The sequence below is a fragment of the Bacillus rossius genome, chromosome 7 (genome assembly GCF_032445375.1).
Source record: "Bacillus rossius redtenbacheri isolate Brsri chromosome 7, Brsri_v3, whole genome shotgun sequence".
Lineage (NCBI taxonomy): Eukaryota > Metazoa > Arthropoda > Insecta > Phasmatodea > Bacillidae > Bacillus > Bacillus rossius.
In genome coordinates this window covers 1,816,230-1,837,950 of record NC_086335.1, presented here as the reverse complement: position 1 = coordinate 1,837,950, position 21,721 = coordinate 1,816,230, and the positions used below count along the sequence as shown (strand labels likewise).

At 40.3% G+C, this 21,721-nt stretch overlaps 1 protein-coding gene across 14 annotated transcripts in view; it reads right to left on the bottom strand.

Annotated features, from left to right (window-relative positions):
• Positions 1-21,721, bottom strand: part of LOC134533636 (protein transport protein Sec31A) — a 306,350-nt gene that overhangs the window by 240,588 nt on the left and 44,041 nt on the right. For all 14 annotated transcript variants that reach the window (XM_063371142.1, XM_063371141.1, XM_063371143.1 and 11 more), the window contains exons 6-7: positions 1,879-1,981; positions 59-220 (exon numbers count right to left, since the gene is read on the bottom strand). In XM_063371142.1, the coding sequence (XP_063227212.1) occupies positions 59-220; positions 1,879-1,981 (265 nt within the window). The remainder of the gene's footprint in view (positions 1-58; positions 221-1,878; positions 1,982-21,721) is intronic.

Below are 21,721 nucleotides of genomic sequence, written 5' to 3'. Positions count from 1 at the left end.
GACTAAAAACAATAACCACGATTCCACCGACCTTGAAAGACGCATCACAGACCCCTACCTTGTTTGAGGTTTGCGCCTGCTGCTGTCCGCCTGTGAGGGAGTACACGCTCGTGTGTCCGTCGAAGCTGGAGCAGGCGATGAGCGCGGGGTTGCGCGGGCACCACGAGATGTCAAAGTGCCACTGGTTGGTGGTGGTGAGGTCGCACACGATCTCTCCACTCTGCACGTACAAACAATACAATTCATCACTGTCTCTTACAAAATACAGACTAAAAACTAACACTTTTCCAGAAATTACCAAGATATCTGTGAAAATTTTATTACAAAAAAAATCAATGTTTTATAAAAGAATTTATTATAAACCTTGATTATTGATTAAAATTATGCTGGTATGTAATAGCAATTGTAAAGTTTCTGTAGTCGCTACACATAATTGCCAATCTGAAATAGAGGTTGAGGGGAAAAACTTGGCATTTCATTAACTCACATCATATTATCAGTCATTACACACACACACTCCACAAATAACAATGTTCTCACCTGTTTTTAAATTCCTAGTTTGGAGTTGAGAGTAGAGGAGATAGTCTCCCCATCGGGGAGTGATACTGGCGATACTCGTGCGATCAGCGAGAGGTGAAGAGGGCAAGTGGCCCTGACCGATACCTCCGAGAGAAGGCCTGGCGAGCCAGTCGGGTGCGAGGAGCGATAGTTGGAGTCGGCACTACGGCGCGGTGTGGGTGAGTGTGCGAAGGAAGCGGACACAGGCGGACAGAAGAGCGAGCCATGGTCGAACAAAGCTCCAGTGGAATATGTTAATGTTTAAATTATCAGTGTAGGACTAATTGTTGTCGACAGAAATCTTGAGTGCACTAATTACATTTATAGTGTAAACATTAGTAATATATAAAACAGTACTAATTAATTGGGCTATCCCTTATGAACCCAGTAGTTCTCTTCATGTAAATTGTAACATAGTCATAAGTTGGCTCACCATAACAAAACAAAAGGTGAATCCTACTCTAACAAAGGCACCCAGTTCTTTCATAGTTAAAAATATGAACCAAATAACTTTGTTGCTTTGAAATCGGCAGGATTTGACCAAAGCTTATCAAAACTAATATTTTCATATGCTCCTACATAAACATACCTCCTGGAAAGAGATAAGAATTGAGGTTTTGGGGTAGAACTGGTAGCTAATGCAGGTGTGAGGACTGTAGCACTGTGACAGGAGGAACAAAGATGTGAAGTCAGTCTTTACCGACTAACAACCCTTACACCTGACACTTGGTGCAGGTGGCGCAGCGCTCGTCAACAGTATTCTACTGGGCAATGCCCCAAATAAGTACAACAAAGTTACTTTCTTGGGTATTTTCAAACAAATAGGTTACTTTCAGCAAGTAACTACTACCTGGAATTACATAGCCAAAAATTGACTTAACTAAAAAAAAAAGTCTTGCTGAACTAATTTTTACGATTGTAAGACCTGAAGTGTGACCGCCCTAGTTGTAGTTAGCTTATGGGACTCAATGGAAGCCATGCAAAAATTCATATTAATTTTTGACTTTTGCTTTCTGCACAATTCTGTGGTATGATTTTAAAAAAATGTACTATGAATTACATTTTAGGAATTATTTGATTGTACGCATTGCCAACTATTGGTCACTATGTTAGGAACATGAAATGCAGTCAGTGAAACCTCATTATGAAGTACGTCACTATAAAGGATTTACCACATTAAAAAATATATTTTCAGGTCCCAGCAAGATGTTTTACATTTAGTAACAGTTCAATATAAAGTATTTCACTATGATTCTCAGGTGTGCTGTAATGAGACTTGACTCAGGATGCGTGAAAAGAAGCAGACACGCAGAGACTCACCTGGTCCGTGGCGTTCGGGTTCCAGATGATGATGTGGTTCTCCTTGCCGCAGCTGGCCAGCAGGTCTGGGTCCTGGGCACACCACGCCACGGACAGCACGCCCCTGCGAGAAGCACTCGTCACCTCCGCTCTGGCGTCTGCCACAGCCGCATTACACACGTCCACACACACACACACACACACACCCTCACGTCCCCATACACACACACATATTATACACACTGTTTCCCAACTATGACGACAGCAGGTAAAAAAAAAATAACTCAAAATCATACTTACAAGTTTTTCTTTAAGTAACCTTTTACAACACAGGTCTTACACACCTGTTAGAAATGGTTTTGGCAACATCATTTCCCTTAAGTAGTAAAATGGGGAAGCCACACATGTTTTTTCCAATAAGATGTAGTTGATTTTTAGTGGAATACTATTAGGAAGTACAAAATAAACCAAAAAAGACTGCACTTTCAGAACACTCTCAGGAAAATAGTTTTAATGAAATGTGTACTAAAGTGTTGGATACTAAACAATGTAGGCCAGGATGGCACCGGCTCCTAGGACTCTAAGGATCTTGTCCAGCGGATATATGCCGCTGCATGCTATAGTGGGTTCGACTAGATTGCAGTGTGGAAGTAAATGGGTGAATGCTCTCTCTTTCTAACACACGCCGACTGCCGTAACAGTCGTCTTTGTTTCTGTGCGCACTGTTGCTGAATAGGCATTTGGAGGCCGTCTCCACTCAACCCACCACTCACTACTAGCACCGCACACACAAGGTAAACTTGCTTGCCATCTGAGGCCTAACCTGCATATTAATATCAAAAACAGAAGGAAAATAATCAAGTCCAAAATTGTAGAGGTACAAGATAAAATTCAGTTTGTTTGAATCTTATTTTATATCTATCTTTTGTACAAAAGAACTGAAATTTACAAAACTATGATTTCCTATGCACATATAATATTAACTTACAATAAAAGGTGTATTTTATAGAATAAGATAGCAAAATTGAAGGCAAAGTTGTGATGGCAAGCACAATAAATATGTCATCAGCCTGTATCAAAACATTAATAAATGGAAAAGAGTGGTAAATAACAAACTCAACTCACTGAAGAGGCTGTGCCGTCTTCTTGAAGTCCTGTGCACCAATTTCCCTCCCTCTCCCACTTCCCCCCCCCCCCCCCCACGGACATCCCCTCCCCCAGGTTGTGTGACGTCAGCGCTCTCCCACCTGCATTCGCAGCGCCGTGACTGAAGCGCCATCTATGTTATTTATATAAGGGTGCGAGGCACTAGGCCTCGCGTCTGTCGCTTCGCTGTCGCCTGCCCTGCCTGCGGGTGTTGGTCGTCTGGGCTCCGTCATGGTCTGTATTTGAATTCTCATTGATTTTGCATGTTTTCGCCATGCATAGAGAACGTAACGTAACAGGCTCTGTTCCCAGTAAAATTTGTGTTCTTGTAGGTGCGTCCATTTCTAGAGCTAACAATTAACCTTTCACATAGTCTTGCGTTGGGAACAACCCAATACCTTGCTGACTATAAACTTTCTTGATATTTGCTTTTCGATGTGGCCCCGCGAAATTGCCTTCCCGTGGCTTGGCGTTTCTCCTGTTGTGCTTAGCCATGTTTGATAATTTCTCTGATCATGCCTTCTTTTTGCAACGTGCCAAGTTAAACTTGTAAGGGTGCAACGGCCCCCCTCTTGGACTGTAGTATCCCTGCTGTTTGTCATCTTGCAAGTATGAGACGTTGTTCTAACATAATTTTTCTAGTTTAGTTATGTTTGCATATGTATAATCGTCTCATACGCCGAAGCCCAACCGACCTGGCACGTGTGAATGCGCAGACCCACGACGTCGACTTTAATGTTTGAAAGGCCATTGTGTACGTTTTCAGTATTAATTGACTTGTTTTAATGAGCCATTTTATCTTTGCAGCACCTGCGTGTGCTTGTAACTTACCTAGCTATGAAACTAAGTCGCTCAAAGTATAATGTATAATTTTTGGAGTATCAGAGCTAGCAAGCGCAATTGTGTACATTGTATACTAATGAAATAGTTGGAGTTTGCATTGCGCTTTACATGACACTTTATGTACCTGCTTCTTATAAAGTTTGCTGTTTGTTTGGTGATTGCCATTATAAAGGATCTAACTTGTTGAACGAAATAAATATCTATGATAATTTTGTTAAGTATGCCTGTGATCTGATTCAGCGCAACCTCAGAAACTTCTGTGTGTTCCATCCAGCTAGAATTATTCAATTTAATTTTGTGTCTTCATGCACAAGTTTGTAAGGTGGTGCGTCTTGTACCCCCCACACTGCATCACTTAAAATATGAGGGTTGTAAATAAAGTAATGGCAACATACCTGGAAAAAAGACTTTAATACATGCACAAGAAAAAAAAAACATTACATTCCTTCAATATAATCACAAGCAGTCTTGTACCTTAGCCAGTGTCAAGAAGCCGTAGGACACCGCTGGCAAGGTGTTGTTCGCTGATGTAGGCGACAGAGCGTCCTACTGCTCGTATCACAGATGCCTCGAAGGGGTTCTTTCAACTTAGGAAAGAGGTCATAGTCACAGGGACTCGTGTTAGGTTGGTACGGAGGGTGTTCAAACACCTCCCAAGTCCACCGTCGCAAAAGATCATTTACAGCTTGTGTGAAATGACCACGAGCACTGTCATGCAACACGATAGGGAGATTATCCCGCAATAAACATGGATGTTTGCGCCTTGTAGCTGGGCACAGATGGTGCTGTAGGAATCTGCAATAGTAGACTGCATTGACAGTTTCTCCTTGAGGCACAGTATGCATATAAGAATGACACCCTCATACTCGTATGCCACAATCAGTATTATTTTCACCTCACGAAACTTCTGTCGATGTGGTGAACTTGGATGATGCCATTCATTAGACTGACACATTAATTCAAGCTTATAGGCTCAAGCCCATGTCACTTCAATGGCGACAACACGCTGCAGAAATGTGTCTCTGTCATTGCGGTATCTGTCCAGGTGGCTACCAGCCAGTACACACCGGTGCCGTTTCTGTATGTCAGCGAGTCTATGTGGAACCCAGCAGGATGCAGTTCTCCTCATGTTAAGTCTTTCCTTCAGTATGTGCCACATTGTTTGATGACTGAGCCCGGACAGTCCCTCGACGGTCTATGGAAGGTAGACCACTCACAATGTCAACGTGATGTTGAGGAATGAACGGTCGTCTTGTGCGGTGTAAATCCACAGTCTCAGTCTGACCAGCATGAAACGCTTTGACACATTGTGTAACCGTCCTGTATGGTAACACATTTGTGACACAGGCTTTAGATTATCCTTGATAACTTTTCGATGCATTTTTGCAACCAGGTAATCACGATTTTAATCCACGACCGCTGATCACTTTTTGTAAATATGCTTTAGAGCGATAAAAACGCACTGTCCACTAAATGCCATGCAGCAAACACCTTTTCTACTTGACTGACGTTTGTGTCTCTTGTGCCGTAAATTAGGGATTTGGTAACGTTTTATTTAAAATTTTGTTATTATAAATATTTTTGGAAAATTTTTTTTACTCATCTTATATCTTTACGACCAGGCCCTCAGCCTCTGTTCTCAGAGGCGAGCTGATTTTTTTCCCCAGCCTAATGCTAGGTTAGCAGTCTGGCTAATATTTCTACCACCTAGAGGCACGTCGGAGGCCGGTAATAATTTCTCCGCATGACTACTTTTGCCTACAGCAGCTTGTGGAGCAGTGCTGAGACCTGCTAACTCTGTCACGAATTGGTATAAGGTTCACTGGCAGCAAGACACGACAGGAGGATCCCGTGGGCCTTGTGTCCCACAGACCATGCGTTTTTTGAAGCCATCCCCCGCCTGCTCACCCACCTTTTCTTCTCAGAAGTGAAGCTAGGAGCGACGACCGCACGGGGACGTTAACCGAATTCAAGGCCATCTCAGGCTTGACAGCCGCAGTTACGATTCTGGACTTTAACGACATCTAGCGACGGCTGTGGTCACTAACGCCACTTGTGGGCGTCGGCAGCGCCGACACCAGCGCTCGCGCGGAGGTAACGACAACCTTTCTCCCCCTTATGTCTCAGGCCGCTAGGTGGCACCTCTGGTTACTCCATTACCCCCTAGCTTGACACTCTCGTCAGTCACTAGTCGATTTATTAGTACTTCTTCTTGCCACCAAAAGATAGCGCCTCAGTCGCACAGTCACTCCAGTAAGATCTAATTTTTTTATGCCGGACACCTTCGGGTGGGCTCGGTAATTTTCGGCTCAGAGCCTACCCCAATCCAATTCTCTAGAGACCTCGCGCTTATGATATACTGACGATACCCCGCGCTGAAGTTACTTCGGTGCACGCCTCCTGACTGACTGGTACCGTTTGTAACTGCGATCTTCGGCGAATCATCGACATCGCATCGTATATTATGTAGTCTTCTCAGACTAGAGGGATGAAGTCCCTATCTAAAATTAAGAGTAACCAGTCAGTAGTTTAGTTATGAGTAGAGAAACTTAGTACTTTTTATATATATTTTTTTAATTAATCATGATGACTTCCGTGTCTACCGCGCATCGTGGTTCGGGTTTTCGGAGACGAGACGCCCTCTCCGGAGCGCCAGGACCAACACCCTGTTTTGGTAAGTCTTGACGTCATCCCCCCATTTAATTTCCCTCCATTGGCCTTTTGCGCCATTTAAGTATACTGTCTGGAAACAGGTCTAATTCTTTGGAATTTGAACTTCTGTTTCAGACAGGGTTCCAAGTTTGGGGCAACCAAATTCCTCTGACAGAACCTCTGGAATCGGTTCCTGAGCAGAATCCACCATCTTTAGGCCTACTACCTCGATCACCGTCTACCTACAGCCCCGGGTGATACCCGCATAATTCTATCATTTTATTCACGAACTCAAAAATAGTGTAACCCAGTTAAGACAGCGGACAGTAAAAGCAGTTCGAGGAGACAAAATTTATATAATGTTTTGCAAGGACTATATGTACAACCTATAAAGTTATGGATGTTAATTTCATTCATGTTTTTAAGTATTGTTATTTTTGCTAAACATTCAGGGCCGGCCCGATAGTAAATAAGTTCAAAGAATATAATATAATAAGAGTAATTGTGAGGAATTTAAGTAAGATCACTTATCAATGAAAAACAGATGTTACTAAGAAAAATTTAATCTATAAAAAAAGACAGAACAATGATTAATAAAATAAGGAAGTCTATAGATGTAACAGTTGTTTTTATTTATTTAATTTATAATAACGATCCTCTTTCTTCCAAGTGTTCGTAGGGAGTCACTAAATTTTCTTTGTTTACTCCTAGTGTCGCCTCTGATGTTACCTTTTGATAGCTATTAATTGAGGGCCCCAGTATTCAGAGTTTCCAAATATTTTTATCTAATTACATACTTATTTATTCTTTAAGACACTTGGGGTATTACAAATAGTAGCAGAGCGTGGTTTCGATCCACGGACCTCTGGGTTATGGACCCAACACGCTTCCAATTTTGTAATACCCCAAGTGTCTTAAAGAATAATTAAGTAATTAGATAAAAAGATTTGGAAACTCTGAATACTGGGTCCCTCAATTAATAGCTATCAAAAGGTAACATCAGAGGCGACACTAGGAGTAAACAAAGAAAATTTAGTGACTCCCTACGAAAACTTGGGAGAAAGAGGATCGTTATTATATATTAAATAAATAAAAACAACTGTTACGTCTATAGACTTCCTTATTTTATTAATCATTGTTCTGTCTTTTTTTATAGATTAAATTTTTCTTAGTAACATCTGTTTTTCATTGATAAGTGATCTTACTTAAATTCCTCACAATTACACTTATTATATTATATTCTTTGAACTTATTTACTATCGGGCCGGCCCTGAATGTTTAGCAAAAATAACAATACTTAAAAACATGAATGAAATTAACATCCATAACTTTATAGGTTGTACATATAGTCCTTGCAAAACATTATATAAATTTTGTCTCCTCGAACTGCTTTTACTGTCCGCTGTCTTAACTGGGTTACACTATTTTTGAGTTCGTGAATAAAATGATAGAATTATGCGGGTATCACCCGGGGCTGTAGGTACACGGTGATCGAGGTAGTAGGTCTAAAGATGGTGGATTCTGCTCAGGAACCGATTCCAGAGGTTTTGGCAGAGGAATTTGGTTGCCCCAAACTTGGAACCCTGTCTGAAACAGAAGTTCAAATTCCAAAGAATTAGACCTGTTTCCAGACAGTATACTTAAATGGCGCAAAAGGCCAATGGAGGGAAATTAAATGGGGGGATGACGTCAAGACTTACCAAAACAGGGTGTTGGTCCTGGCGCTCCGGAGAGGGCGTCTCGTCTCCGAAAACCCGAACCACGATGCGCGGTAGACACGGAAGTCATCATGATTAATTAAAAAAATATATATAAAAAGTACTAAGTTTCTCTACTCATAACTAAACTACTGACTGGTTACTCTTAATTTAAGATAGGGACTTCATCCCCTTAGTCTGAGAAGACTACATAATATACGATGCGATGTCGATGATTCGCCGAAGATCGCAGTTACAAACGGTACCAGTCAGTCAGGAGGCGTGCACCGAAGTAACTTCAGCGCGGGGTATCGTCAGTATATCATAAGCGCGGGGTCTCTAGAGAATGTTAGGGGGTTAGGCTCCGAGCCCAAAATTACCGAGCACACCCGAAGGTGTTCGGCATAAAAAAATTAGATCTTACTGGAGTGACTGCGCGACTGAGGCGCTATCTTTTGGTGGCGAGAAGAAGTACTAATAAATCGACTAGTGACCGACGAGAGTGTCAAGCTAGGGGGTAATGGAGTAACCAGAGGTGCCACCTAGCGGCCTGAGACATAAGGGGGAGAGAGGTTGTCGTTACCTCCGCGCGAGCGCTGGTGTCGGCGCTGCCGACGCCCACAAGTGGCGTTAGTGACCACAGCCGTCGCTAGATGTCGTTAAAGTCCAGAATCGTAACTGCGGCTGTCAAGCCTGAGATGGCCTTGAATTCAGTTAACGTCCCCGTGCGGTCGTCGCCCCTAGCCACACTTCTGAGAAGAAAGTGGTGGGTGAGCAGGAGGAGAGCTTCAAAAAACGCATGGTCTGTGGGACGCAAGGCCCACGGGATCCTCCTGTCGTGTCTTGCTGCTAGTGAACCTTATACCGATTCGTGACAGAGTTAGCAGGGCTCAGCACTGCTTCACAAGCTGCTGTAGGCAAAAGTAGAAACGCGAAGAAATAAAGTTACCGGCCCCCGACGTGCCTGGAGGCGGGAGAAATATTAGCCAGAATGCTAGCCTAGCATGAGGCTGGGAAAGAAAATCAGCTCGCCTCTGAGAACAGAGGCCGATGGCATGGCCGTAAGGAAATAAGTTGAGTAAAAAAAAAATAAATAAATAAATAAATTTCCAAAAATATTTAAGATTACAAAATTTTAAATAAAACGTGCCTAAATCCCTAATTTACGGCACACTCTACACATTGACAACAGTGCCACCTCACTGCTCCAATATCCTGTTTGCACCTGCCCGATGTTCTGCGACTTTGAGAACTTGTCAAAAAGTTTTAAAAATGTTATTTGGAGTTAATTTTGTTTGTCTTTCCTTGAACTCCTGATAATACCCAATAACCAAAAATATTTGATTAAAATAAACCTCATACAAAACTTACACCTAACCATGTATCAACTTTCTATTAATTATTTGCTGGAATTGCATAATCACTCCAATGCCTTAACCGTTTCCTGTAAAAATAATACAGAATTCTTGGTACCATTGTAGACATCTACCAGTTTTTCAGCACAATACTCTTGCTGCACGAATACTATTAAAAGTTTCAATACTTCTGTTAAAATTCTTTAAGTAAATTGTAAATACACATCTATACAGATATTAGGCAGTAAATATTTTATTTATGGATTACTGTGAATGATAAGTTTACCTTGGAGAGGAAAAAAAAATGTGAAAGAATGAAACATAATGAGTACCATACCGACCAAAGATGTTTTGTTTACTGCAGTGACAGGCCATTAAAAGTTTGGCCACAATATTATTTTTTTTCTCGTCAGATACATGCGACTTTCTTCCCATACTTGGTTTCCCATTTATTCATCAATTTTAATCATTTTAGGGGTTTTCAGTTGCCGTCAAAAATGGCAACCGCAAAACTTCGGTAATCATTGCAACTTTTTTTCACAAAAATATGCAATTTCAAACCACATGCATCTAATCAACAGCAAGTTAACCAACATTGGAGCTTGAAGGAACATTTGCTATGCAGTGTTGCCTTGTAACATTGTAAAGTTTTGAATATGCAGTGCACCATGCCTTTAAAAACATATTTTAAGAAAAATTCTGCATGGATTAATGGATGAGTATAATAATGTGCAAAAACAATTTTGCAAATAATACAACTGTCTCATGTTTTTAAAACGAATGCCCATTTAATAAACTATTCCAATGCTGAAACAAGCTATTTTAAAACTGTTCCCTGACCCACCAAAAAATACATGACCTTTCCAGGTTTCCCCTGACTTGTTTAAAATCCCATGACTTTTCCTGGTCTGTAGCCTGTGAACAGCATCAAAATACATATACGTCAGCAATATACATTTTGTATACTTAGCAATTTTAAAAGGCAAAAAATTAAAAGAGGTATCTTACTTACTAGGAACTGTTTTGCTTTATCCCAAATTGTACTGTGCCGGAAATTAGGCATTTCGTCACTTTTTTTAAATTTTTTTTCTATAATTTTAAAATTTTTGGGATTTCTTATTTTTTTTAATTTATCTGGTTGTTAATGGGGGTGATTTACTTTTTGTTAGGCCGGTGTACGCTACGGATTTAAACTTTGTGCCAGTGGACCGAAGCCCCTTCCCAGGGGGCCAATCGTATATTTTGCTGTCTAATGTGGACATGGTCAGCCCGGTTGAAATTTCTCTCGCCTGCAGTCACGTCCCGATTTTGTAATTTTAATTCCCTGCATGACCAAAACTGCTTTGAGCAGCTCCTGGGCTGCAAGCTGCTACCTTGTAGAGGCCTGCTGAGAATAGCATGTCTCGTCACGAAGCAGTCTCCAGTGGAGCTGCGTTCCCACCTTAGTGGCTATTTCTGCCCCCCCCTTCCTCTCTCTCCACCTCACTTTAGTTCTGAGAAATCAAGCTAGGAGCAGTGACCGGACGGGACGATGACCTGATGCAAAACCTTCTCCCTGGTCCGACAAGACACATCCCCGACATCTAGCGGAGGAAAATGTAACCGCGGGCCTGGTCGCCAGCGTGCAGAGCTCACCCTCATGACACCTGGTGGCAAGTCAGCTCACCGCCTCAAGTAGTTCCCCCTTATGCCGCTAGAAAGCAGCGTCGCGGTGCCATAAGGCACTATGCTTTCTTCTCGCGGCCTGTAGAAGTCGATTGTTCGTTGCCTTCGTTTCGGTCCGGTAGAGAGCGCGCATGTCGTGTTCTTGTCACGCCAGCCTCGGACTCCTTGGGAAATCTTCGGCTTAGAACCGAACCTTCCCCCTCCTTCCTAGGGCTTGAGCGCCCGTTTTAATTAGAAGTCGTGTCCGCCACCGCGGGCACTTAGTTCTCTGAGCTCGGCTACTGACCACGTGTTCTCGGCATCCTCTGCGCTAAGAGGCTTTTCGCGGGAACGGCGTTTTTCGGTTGCACAAAAGATGTAGTCAGTTACTTAAGGGATGTGATCCCATTTGTACAGTAGCCAGGCAGAGGTAGTTTTTAGAAAAGTCATGCGTAGTTAAATTTTTTTTTATTTATATTTAATTCCAAAAATTCTGGTTTCCTTCGCGCATCCGTGGATTCTCGGTGCGCGTCATCCTGATGTCGGCGCGAGACATCTCACGAGCCCTGTTTCCACACCCTGTTTGGTGAGTAATCCTTTTTTTCCCCCCAAATTCCCGTTGTTGGCTTTCGTGCCAACTGTGTATGACTGTCTGGACGCAGGTCTAATTCGTTTTGAATTTGGTCTGTGTTTCAGACAGGGTCGAAGTTACGGAGGGAGAAAGTGCCCCCGCATGATCTTCGGGACCTCCAGCTGATCCCCCCCCCCCCCCCCCTTGTTAGAAGAGTTTGGCCGGCAGTCCGAGGTCATCCTGGAAAGACCCGGGTGATATGAGATATATATATTTTTTTTTCACTTAAATAGAAGGAACTAAAACAAAGATACCAGCGAGCAGTGTTTTAAGGACGTCATCCTCAAGAATCTGGAAAATCGAGGAATCTCATATATATATATATATGTAATCGTTGGGAGCTAAATTTGAAATTTTGTTAATGTTGTAGCATTGCAGAACCCTGCCCTCCCAATTAAATAATTTTCTTTTAAACTTCTTTTCTGTATAGGTAAATATAAATGAGTCAATGTTTTTAGAGTGGTGTGTATGTTATGAGACAGTATAATCAGACACTATGGCTATTAATATATGTTAATTTCGCTTGCTATGTGTTTTAAGAAGGTATTTTGTATTTTAACAGATGTTTTTAATCATTACTATTTTTTATGAAATTATTAACAAATGAGCCGTTGTACTAGATTTTTACCTGTTTAGGCCTACTTTTTCAGGATACTTCTAAATGATTTTAATGTTGTAAAGTAATTTGTATTATGATTGCTATTCTTAAATTTTATTAACGTATTGTAATATAATTATAAATCACGGGACTGTGTCTGGGCTGGTGTGATGGTTAGAAAGAGAGGCATGAGAGGCCTGTAAGTATGAGTGAGAAAGGAACAGTGCTTCCCCGCCAACCGAGATAAAAACGGTGATTCCCCCCCTGCATGGGAACCGAGTGATAACTGCTGTCTCACGGTGTGGGAGAGAGAACGAGAATGGAAGTCCCCGATTTCGATGTGAAATTGAAAAGAGACTGATCAGGGGAAGCCCAGATTTCTGTGTGTAAAAGGTTTTTTCATGTATTGTAACTTGTTCTCTGATTGACTTGTAGTTGTAAGAATGAATGAAGCGTGCGTGTGATTGGTCGGTGAGGTCATGTGACGTCTACTCCCTGCGTGGAGGAGACAGTGGCAGGATTTCACCAGTCGTCTGTCGATCGCTGCCAGGCGAGGCCGCGTTTCGGCGGCTCGCTGTTTTTTTCGTTAGGTTTTGGCCGTGTTCTAGGCCGCACATATTTCGGATAGTTTCCTTATTGAAGGACTTAATCGACGTTATTATTTTATTATTAAATCTCACCAAGTGAACTGAGGGCAGTTTTCGACGGGCAGATATATGTGTGAAACGAGTGAATGAAACATTGGGTTCAATTTGTTTATGCATTCTAGTTGAAAAAAATAAAACAACGAAAATGGACGCTTTAAATCTTTTTATTTTTGTAAGTAACGAACCGTTACAATTAGGGATGGGCCGGTCGAATCCTCGAATCCCACCGAATCTCTAGTATTCGAAAGATTCGAAATTCGAGGGATAAGATTCGGGATTCGAGGAAAAATGTTGATGTAAATTTAGTACTTTAAAAACTTAAATGCTTACAATTTACTTGGCCTGTTTACGTTTTCCTTGGAACACATCCTATTGAGGTACAGTAGAACCTCGCTATTACGTGATGGTCAGGACCGAGATAATCACGGATTACCGAATTTCACGGACTAGCGATTAAAATCCCGGAAGGTCTCGTCAAGTTTCTCAGACACCGGCGTGCTGCTGGGTTAAGGCCGTTCACGGTAAGGGCCGGCCGTCTTCGAATTAGTGTCTCGGCTTAAAAAAATACAGCACTGCCTAGCCATTAGTTCACGGTCATTTACAACAGCCGAAGAGAGAAAGATAAGATCGTGCTGACCTTGCACCCTCCCCCCTCCTCCCTCATCTCACTTCGTCCAGCCGAATGCCAGCCAGACACGTCACTCGCCAGGCGCCTGGGCCCTGATGCTCGAAATCGTTCGACTTCATAGACCATTCGAGTAGAGTAGAGTGATGAACTCGCATACGACTTGGTGTGTTCGACATTTGCTATGCTCGAGGTGCTACTTGTCGCATGCGACTTACACAAAAGTCTTCGAGACGGAGAAGTCGAGTGGATTGTGGGAATTCGGAGAGAACTGTGAATTTGTCAGGATGGCTACTCTGCTCGTGTTCCAACTGGCCAATCAACGATCGCCGTTTCGTTTGTTGTCGTGTTCGGTAGGAAGAAGACAAACTCTTTATCAAAACATTTTTTTTATTTTGCCGTGTGTTCGTGAATGCCTAATTAATTAAAATTGTCGATTAGGTCAGGTCAGTTACATTATAAATACTTTCAAACTAAACTGACATTAAAAATAATATGAATTAATTTTAATGGTTGTTCAGTTTTAAAGTATTTATAATGTAGCTGACCTGACCTAACAAACCAGGACAAAGGATGAACAGTAGGAACTCACGTAATTTTTTTTTTTACTTATTACTTGCGCAACAATATCAAAATAACAAATAAAACATTAAAATTTGAAACGTTAAAATCTCGCCTAAGTTAGAGGCGGGTACAATTCCTTTGCCATTAGTAGAAAATGATGTAGTCGTTCACGTACGTCGCGAAAAAAAAAAAAAATTCATACTCGTAAACAAGAAACAATGGTAAACGCAGCATGAAAGCACAGGTATTGTGATGAAAATTAAAAATTCGATATCTCCTAAAGTATTTGGAATTTCTTATCTCCGCTGTGTTTAATGAAAAGAGGAAGTTAAAGAGCACAGAATAAAAGTATTTTCGGAATTAAATTTTTTTTTAACAAATATCGCCCAAATATGAATATTAAAAAATTCGATATCTCCTAAAGTATTTGGAATTTCTTATCTCCGCCGGGTTTATTGAAAAGAAGAAGTTAAAGAGCATATAATAAAAGTATTTTCGGATTTTTAGCATTTTTTTTTGCAAATAACGCTACTCTACATATTTACCAAAATTAAGACTAAGTAGCATTAACTAGTGTTGTGTTTACAGTATTGTAATGAACATGTAGGCCTAACCATTAATGTTCAGTTTGGCGTTAGGGAGCAGGCTACATAGGCTAATTTTAATGTGGATACACACAAGACATAGACGTTCACTTGGAACTAAATATGCCAGGCTATTACCACTGTCACAGGAACAAACCAAGTATTTTAACATAACTGAAGTAGGCCTACCTATTTAAACCTGTATAATGCTTAAACAGGGGGTTTACTTATGTTTATCTTTGATTAGCTATTTATTGTAACTGGTAACTTAATTCAGGTATGCTCCAAGGAGGGGTAAACTGCCATTCTGTGTTAATGGTGCTGTAGTGTTTGACTTCAGTCAATAATTATATTAAAAATGTACTACAGGCATAACTGCCTTCTGCATAACATTGCACTCTGACAGCTAACGAACCATTTGTTTTGTCACCGAAACTACACATAAGCAAGCACATAAAGATAACAATAGGGCTTCTTTGGTTTTCATAAGGTGCTAACAATTACTTTAGTTTCAACAGAAAGTGCAGTTGTACGAGAAGGTGCTGGCATAACCTCTTCCAGACTGCTAATCAGGTCTCCGGCACACCGCTTGTTAAGACGAAACAACTTAACAAATTTGTTGTCGTCCAGTTCAAACGCATCCTTTCGTTCTAGGAATCGACGAGGGTTTCTAGCTGCTTCTATTTCAGCTAATTCAAGCTCTTCAATGTCCAACACATCCAACCACTCCGCCATTTTCACTGTTTTCGTGACTTTTCGCATTCGTAATGGTTATCTCATTCGAGTTGGACCCCTCGGTTTCCATTCCGAACACTCGAGTCGCACAGGAGTAAACTGGAACAGTTCGTGCATACCAAAGCATCAAACCGATCGGAAAAGACCACTCGGCTGGCAACTCGCATACGACTTAAAACTCCAGCATAGGGCCCCTGCCGTGCGTTGGCGGGCGGAAACAAACAAAGGGAGACGGGAAGCAGACGTCAGGACATCCCCCTGAAGTTTAAAGAGTGACAAATGTGACAGCTAAAAGGGGGGCGACACAAAGGGTCGGTACAAACAGCATTGCAGAGTTTGGCGGCCCACGCGATGGCTTGTAGTGTTTGCCGGTGGACGACCCGCGTGACGTTAATTTTAAGCGCTGACAATTTTTACTTCTCTTTTTTTTTCTTCTCTTTTAAATCGTCCCGGATTATCCGATTTCCGAATTAGCGCATCATGGATTAACGAGGTTCTACTGTATTGTACTTTTAATTCGTTATTATATAAAAAAAATTATGAAGCATGTACTGATTTGGGAAACTTACTTTATATTCATGAACATGGATGCATTGTCGCTACATTGGCATTAAATAAGGCATAAATCACATATGTATTCTCAGAATATGCTAAAAAATAAAATAAAGCACATTTAGGATATAGACTAAATATGAATCTTTTTTTTTTTTTTTTTTTTTAAATAACTTTACTGAGAAATCTGTTACTTAGTAATGCAACAATAATGCCGACTTTCATCACAAGTTACAATCGCACATGTAGTAATAACAATGAAATAATTAATGACAAAAATTAATACATTATACAATTATTATTTTAATCGCAATTCAATTTTAAATATTCTCATACACGTTTTATTTATGAATTTTTTTAGGACCAAGTTTGGTTTGTGTAGACTACCAACATAAAAATATGTATTATCTGAGAATTCCATGATGGCCAACCAATGAATTTGTTAGCCAATCATTTTGAGCAACATAAAAAATAACTAATATTAACATAAAAAACTTTAATGGGTAAACTAGACATGGTGGCCACTCACAGCCACTAAAAATATTCCCTGATTTTTCCCTGATTTCCCTGATTAAAAATTCAAAATTTCCCTGATATTTACAATTACAAAAAAACATACTTTTGATGAAAAAATATAATATTATAGAAAGAGATCACTCATATTTTAGCACCCTGCTGTATTTTCTTCATTATATACATACGGATGTTCGTTAAATAACAAATACATTTTAAATATGTCACTTTACATTATAGCGTCCCGTTCAATGACCTGCAGTCTGTGTTTTGTTTTATGTAATGGGGTATTTCAGTGTCGAGCGCTCAATCATTTTTTCACGCAACTTTTGATAACTGTTCTTTAATTCATTTTTGAAGTGTAACATTTCTAGTTGTGAAATATTCTTAGTCTTAGTACTCTCAACAAGGGATAACAGTACAGTGCAAATTTTACCTTGTGTTTGATTTAAAAATGAAACAACTAATGGATAAATCTTCACTGCATTACAATCAGTACTCCCATCTATAGCTAAAGCAAATGGTCCACTTACTAAAGATTCAACAGTTTCAATTTAGTTTCACCAGCTATATACTCCACTAAGGAAGATGTTTTTGCTCTCGCACAGCTGTATTTATGTGCAATTTTTGAGTCCGGAAACATAGCTCTATACAAATTACCCGAATGATCGGCTACTGCTATCGGTAAATTGTGTTCTACCAAAAAACTTGTAAACAATAACTCTGCGTTTGTTACTTTCGTTTCTTCAGATGTAGCGAAAAACGACGATATAGATTTATTGCTCGTCACGGCTTTAAAATGTTCTGCATGTTTCTTTGATTCAATATGCCGTCCTCAGTCATCCCTTCCACCATGCGCAATCGAAAAGTCACACGTGCATACATTACAAAAAGCGTGGCGTTCCAAAACATTTGAAGATGACAAGCATGGCCATTCTTTTATATAATTTGGTCGAAAGTTCTGAAGAATAACGTTCTTTTTTTTTGCCCCAGATACACATTGTTCTGTCACACGCTTCATTTCTACAACCGGCACTGAAGAACACAACACTATCGAACAACATAAACAGGTCTCACGTCTGTACACACGACAAAAACACTTTGATGAAAAAAATGGCTTTCAAGAAAGTAAATAACACAAGACAGGTTAGCCAAAGTACCGTACAAAAATTATCGTGATGTAAGTAGCTAACAAACGAAAAGACCGAGAATATGTACTAGTTGTATCGTACAACGGACGTAATACCGTACCATTTCTATTACAAAACACAACAATTAATCTACTTATTTCGACAGTACATGCGCACATTTATCAGTTCCGTTATCTGCGCAACCACGTGATGTATTCGAACTGCGTTCACGAAACACGCACACCAGAAACGGAATTTTTTTCAGTTACCCAGCAGCACAAAGCCTCGTTTCCGTAATAAACCAGCGATGTTCCGTAATTCCGTAATATTGTGTTAAATCCGTAATAATTACGGAAAATCCGTAATGGTTGGCAGCTCTACGGAAATATACATGACACAAAAAATTCCCGGTTATTAAAAAAAATTCCCTGACATTTCCCTGAAAATTCCCGGTCAACGTGATTTCCCTGATAAATCCCGGTTTTCCCGGTTTTCCCGGTGAGTGGCCACCCTGCTAGAGAAAACACCCCGTCACTTTTAACTTCGGGCATATTAATCACTATGCTTTATTGAGGCTTAATTTTAAAAGACGCACAACAATATTTCTTATAGCCTAAAACCATTCAAGCCAAGATGGCGCCTTTCAGTTTTCATTAAATATTTCAGGTAAGCATTTACCTTCATTTGGGACTTTAAACAAATGTCAAGTTGGTAACTACAAAATATTGTTCCGTCGGATGTTGAATTTCGTTTTCCGATTTCCGTGGATACATGAATCACTGTACTCACAGATAATGCCTGAATGCCTTAAATCCACCAAGTCGGATTCTACAGCAATTGATGAAGTGACCAGATTCTTACGTGATCCTACAGTTAACCCAGAAATAAACATTCTCGAATACTGGAAAACTGTCTGCGTGTTCACCCAGGCTACATAAACTGTCCAAAAAATATTTGTGTTCACCACCTGCGACAGTGTTCTCTGAACGTTTGTTCAGCACTGCAGGAAACATATGTGACCAAAAACGGAATCGTCTTGATCCAGGCCGTGTCAAAATCCTTGTTCTTTTAAATAAAAATTTAAAGGGTTAAATAATTCTGCATAATGTTTAATTTTTTCTCTTAACTTATATATTATTTTATAATTAACCCTTCAGAACTGGATTGGGATTCGAGGGGTGGATTCGAGGTACTGTTTGGGATTCGGATTCGAGAAAAATGGGATTCGAACCATCACTAGTTACAATGTATTCATTTGATTGTTTGGTTGTAATATGAATTGTTTTAAATAATGCCGGGGCGCCCCTTTTAATTTTGTTAATTAATGAGATTTTTATTGTCAGGTATAAATAATGCCAACACGAAATTCCTTAATAATAAACTAGGAAAACCTATAGACCAAGCTACCGATTTTGTGTATTTATTTATCAAATACCTTCTTCATTGTAACGATCCACGAACTCCCAAGTTCCTAGTGTGCAGGGAGTGTAAATTTTGTCTTGTTCACCGTCTCGTGCCCCCTCTGGTGATTAAGGTAATATTTTCTTAATATTTTGCCCTGCAGTTTCCAAGGACTTTTTTGATTAATTTAAAATAATAATAAATTTGGGCACGAGGGGCGTATCAATTGGTAGCAGAGCATGGTTTGGTCTATAGGCATACCTAAATCGAGTAGGCATACCTAAAATAAAAATAAAAAATAATAAGTATAGATAAAAAAATAATTAATTAAATAATGTGATAGCAAATTTGTAATAATAACTTTGTGAACTGATCGCTGGTACACCCGGTAGTTATATTGCTTTTTCTATTTTAAAATTTATTTTGAGTTTTACGTCCCACTGTGATTGTGTTTGCGCGCGGTGAGACACCGCGCGGCCCCGTCGCGTCGGCGCGACGGCCCTCAGGCAGCATGCCTTATCAGGCGCGCGTGTCATTCTCCCTGTCATCCTCTTCACCCCTCCCCTTCACGCCTCACCGGCTGGTGGAGGCAAGGACACGCCGTTGACCCCGCGTCCGGCAGCGAAACAATGCGTTGCAATCTAGTTTGTTCCTCACGGCCGACAGTGCCCTGAGTTTGTCTAAATTCCTCCCTTTATCCGTGTTTTTTATAACACATCCGCCTGCAAACCAGGCCATTTTAATTAAAAAACAGATCATAGAAGTCCTTTCGGACATTGTGGTATTTTTTTGTCTCTCTGCGCTTGCGCGCGCCGACATGTTATCTCTCCACATGACAGGGCCGTCAACCGCGCGGAACTCTTCTCTACTCCACCCACGTACCACGTGTTTTGTAAACAAACTACCCATGCTTTGTATGTCCTAATGATATAATTTTTTATGTCACAAAACAAGCACTATAAATAATCTATACTGCATTAATTCTAGCAGCAAAGTATTTTCTTAATCTAGGGAAATGTAAATTATGACATAATATGTTTATATAACTTAAAATAATATTAACAATACAAATAATATGTTAATATAAACCTTTTGTTTTAGCTAATGTTAAGAAACTTCCATTGTTTACTATTTCTAAGTATCTTAAAATTAACGATTAAGTATTTTAATAATACATAAAATAAATCTAAAAAAGGGTCCATTCATTAAGTAACATAAAATAAGAATATGCTCATAAGTAATTTTAACAAGTACTCTAACCCTATTGCATCGTTCACAAGCAACGTGAATATACTTCGACGTACCATTTCATTGTGTTAGTACACACATCCATGTGCCTAGCTTTGGTTTAGATTTATTTCGTGATCACCCAACGAGAGGTGCAATCACTCGTGCCTTTAAGGAAAGGTTACTGAATTAAATTGTTTATATACACTGGTTGAATCCCCAATACTTTTTACGCTAGCCATGAGGTGAGGAATTTATTGTAAGATAGAGTACTATACCTTTTTTTAACATCGAGTTTTCTATAAGCAATTTACCAATTAATCTAAGAATGCAAGGTAAAGGATAAATAATATTTTTTAATTATGAATTTTGAGTAAACAATTTATTAACTTTTATATTTTTTTGGATCGGTGTTAATTTCCTTTTATAAGGTGGTGTACAGCTATGTATTTAAAACATCTAATTTTTTTTTCATTATCCATTCTTCATCCAAATTCGTTGATCTTTCGGGTTCCAAACCCGAACTAACTCAGGGGTGAAATTCCCTCGTGGGTCTCTCTGCTTCAGTCTGGTGGTCTGATCAACCGTCAGAGCTTGAACATATTGAGCCTATGTCAGTAGGGGGAGCACGCCGGTTCTGGGACAGTGTCAACAAACGACAGGTGCACGTGCACCTGTCGTGCACCTGTTGTGCACCTGTCGTGAACAGGTGCAGGTGTGACAGGTGTTTTTTCGACAGGTGTTTTTTCGACAGGTGTTTTTTGACAGGTGTTTTTTGACAGGTGCATGTGTGACAGGTGTTTTTCTGACAGGTGTTTTTCCTGACAGGTGCTTGTCTGGGTTGGTGACGTCACGTGGAGGGTGGTTGGATGTATTGATCGTGAGCCAACTTCGGTAGGATCGATATATCTCGTCGGGTAACTTCGGGCGTGTTCGTTGCGGAGGGAGAGGTGGAGGGTGAGGGGGTGTGTGTGTATGTTTCTAAATGAGGGGGCTAGGTAGCGTTAGTGTCGCGCCCCGGAATTATTTTTACAAGTATAAAAATGTGAGGGGTGGCGACGGTTGGATTCGAACCTTCGTTTCTGGATCGTTAGTCCGTAATGCTAACCACAGGACCACGAGACCATATTGGAGAAAATAATTTCAGATGTTGTATATATATGCTTATAAAATATTTATTTTTTTAAAAGAGAAGGTATATATATATATTTTTTATACTGCAAATTTAAAAACGGGCGGCCGCCATGTTTATTTTTTTTATAGTGTTAAGCGGTAAATTTAAACGAGGCGCATCGGCTGCTATGCGGCCGCCATGTTTAT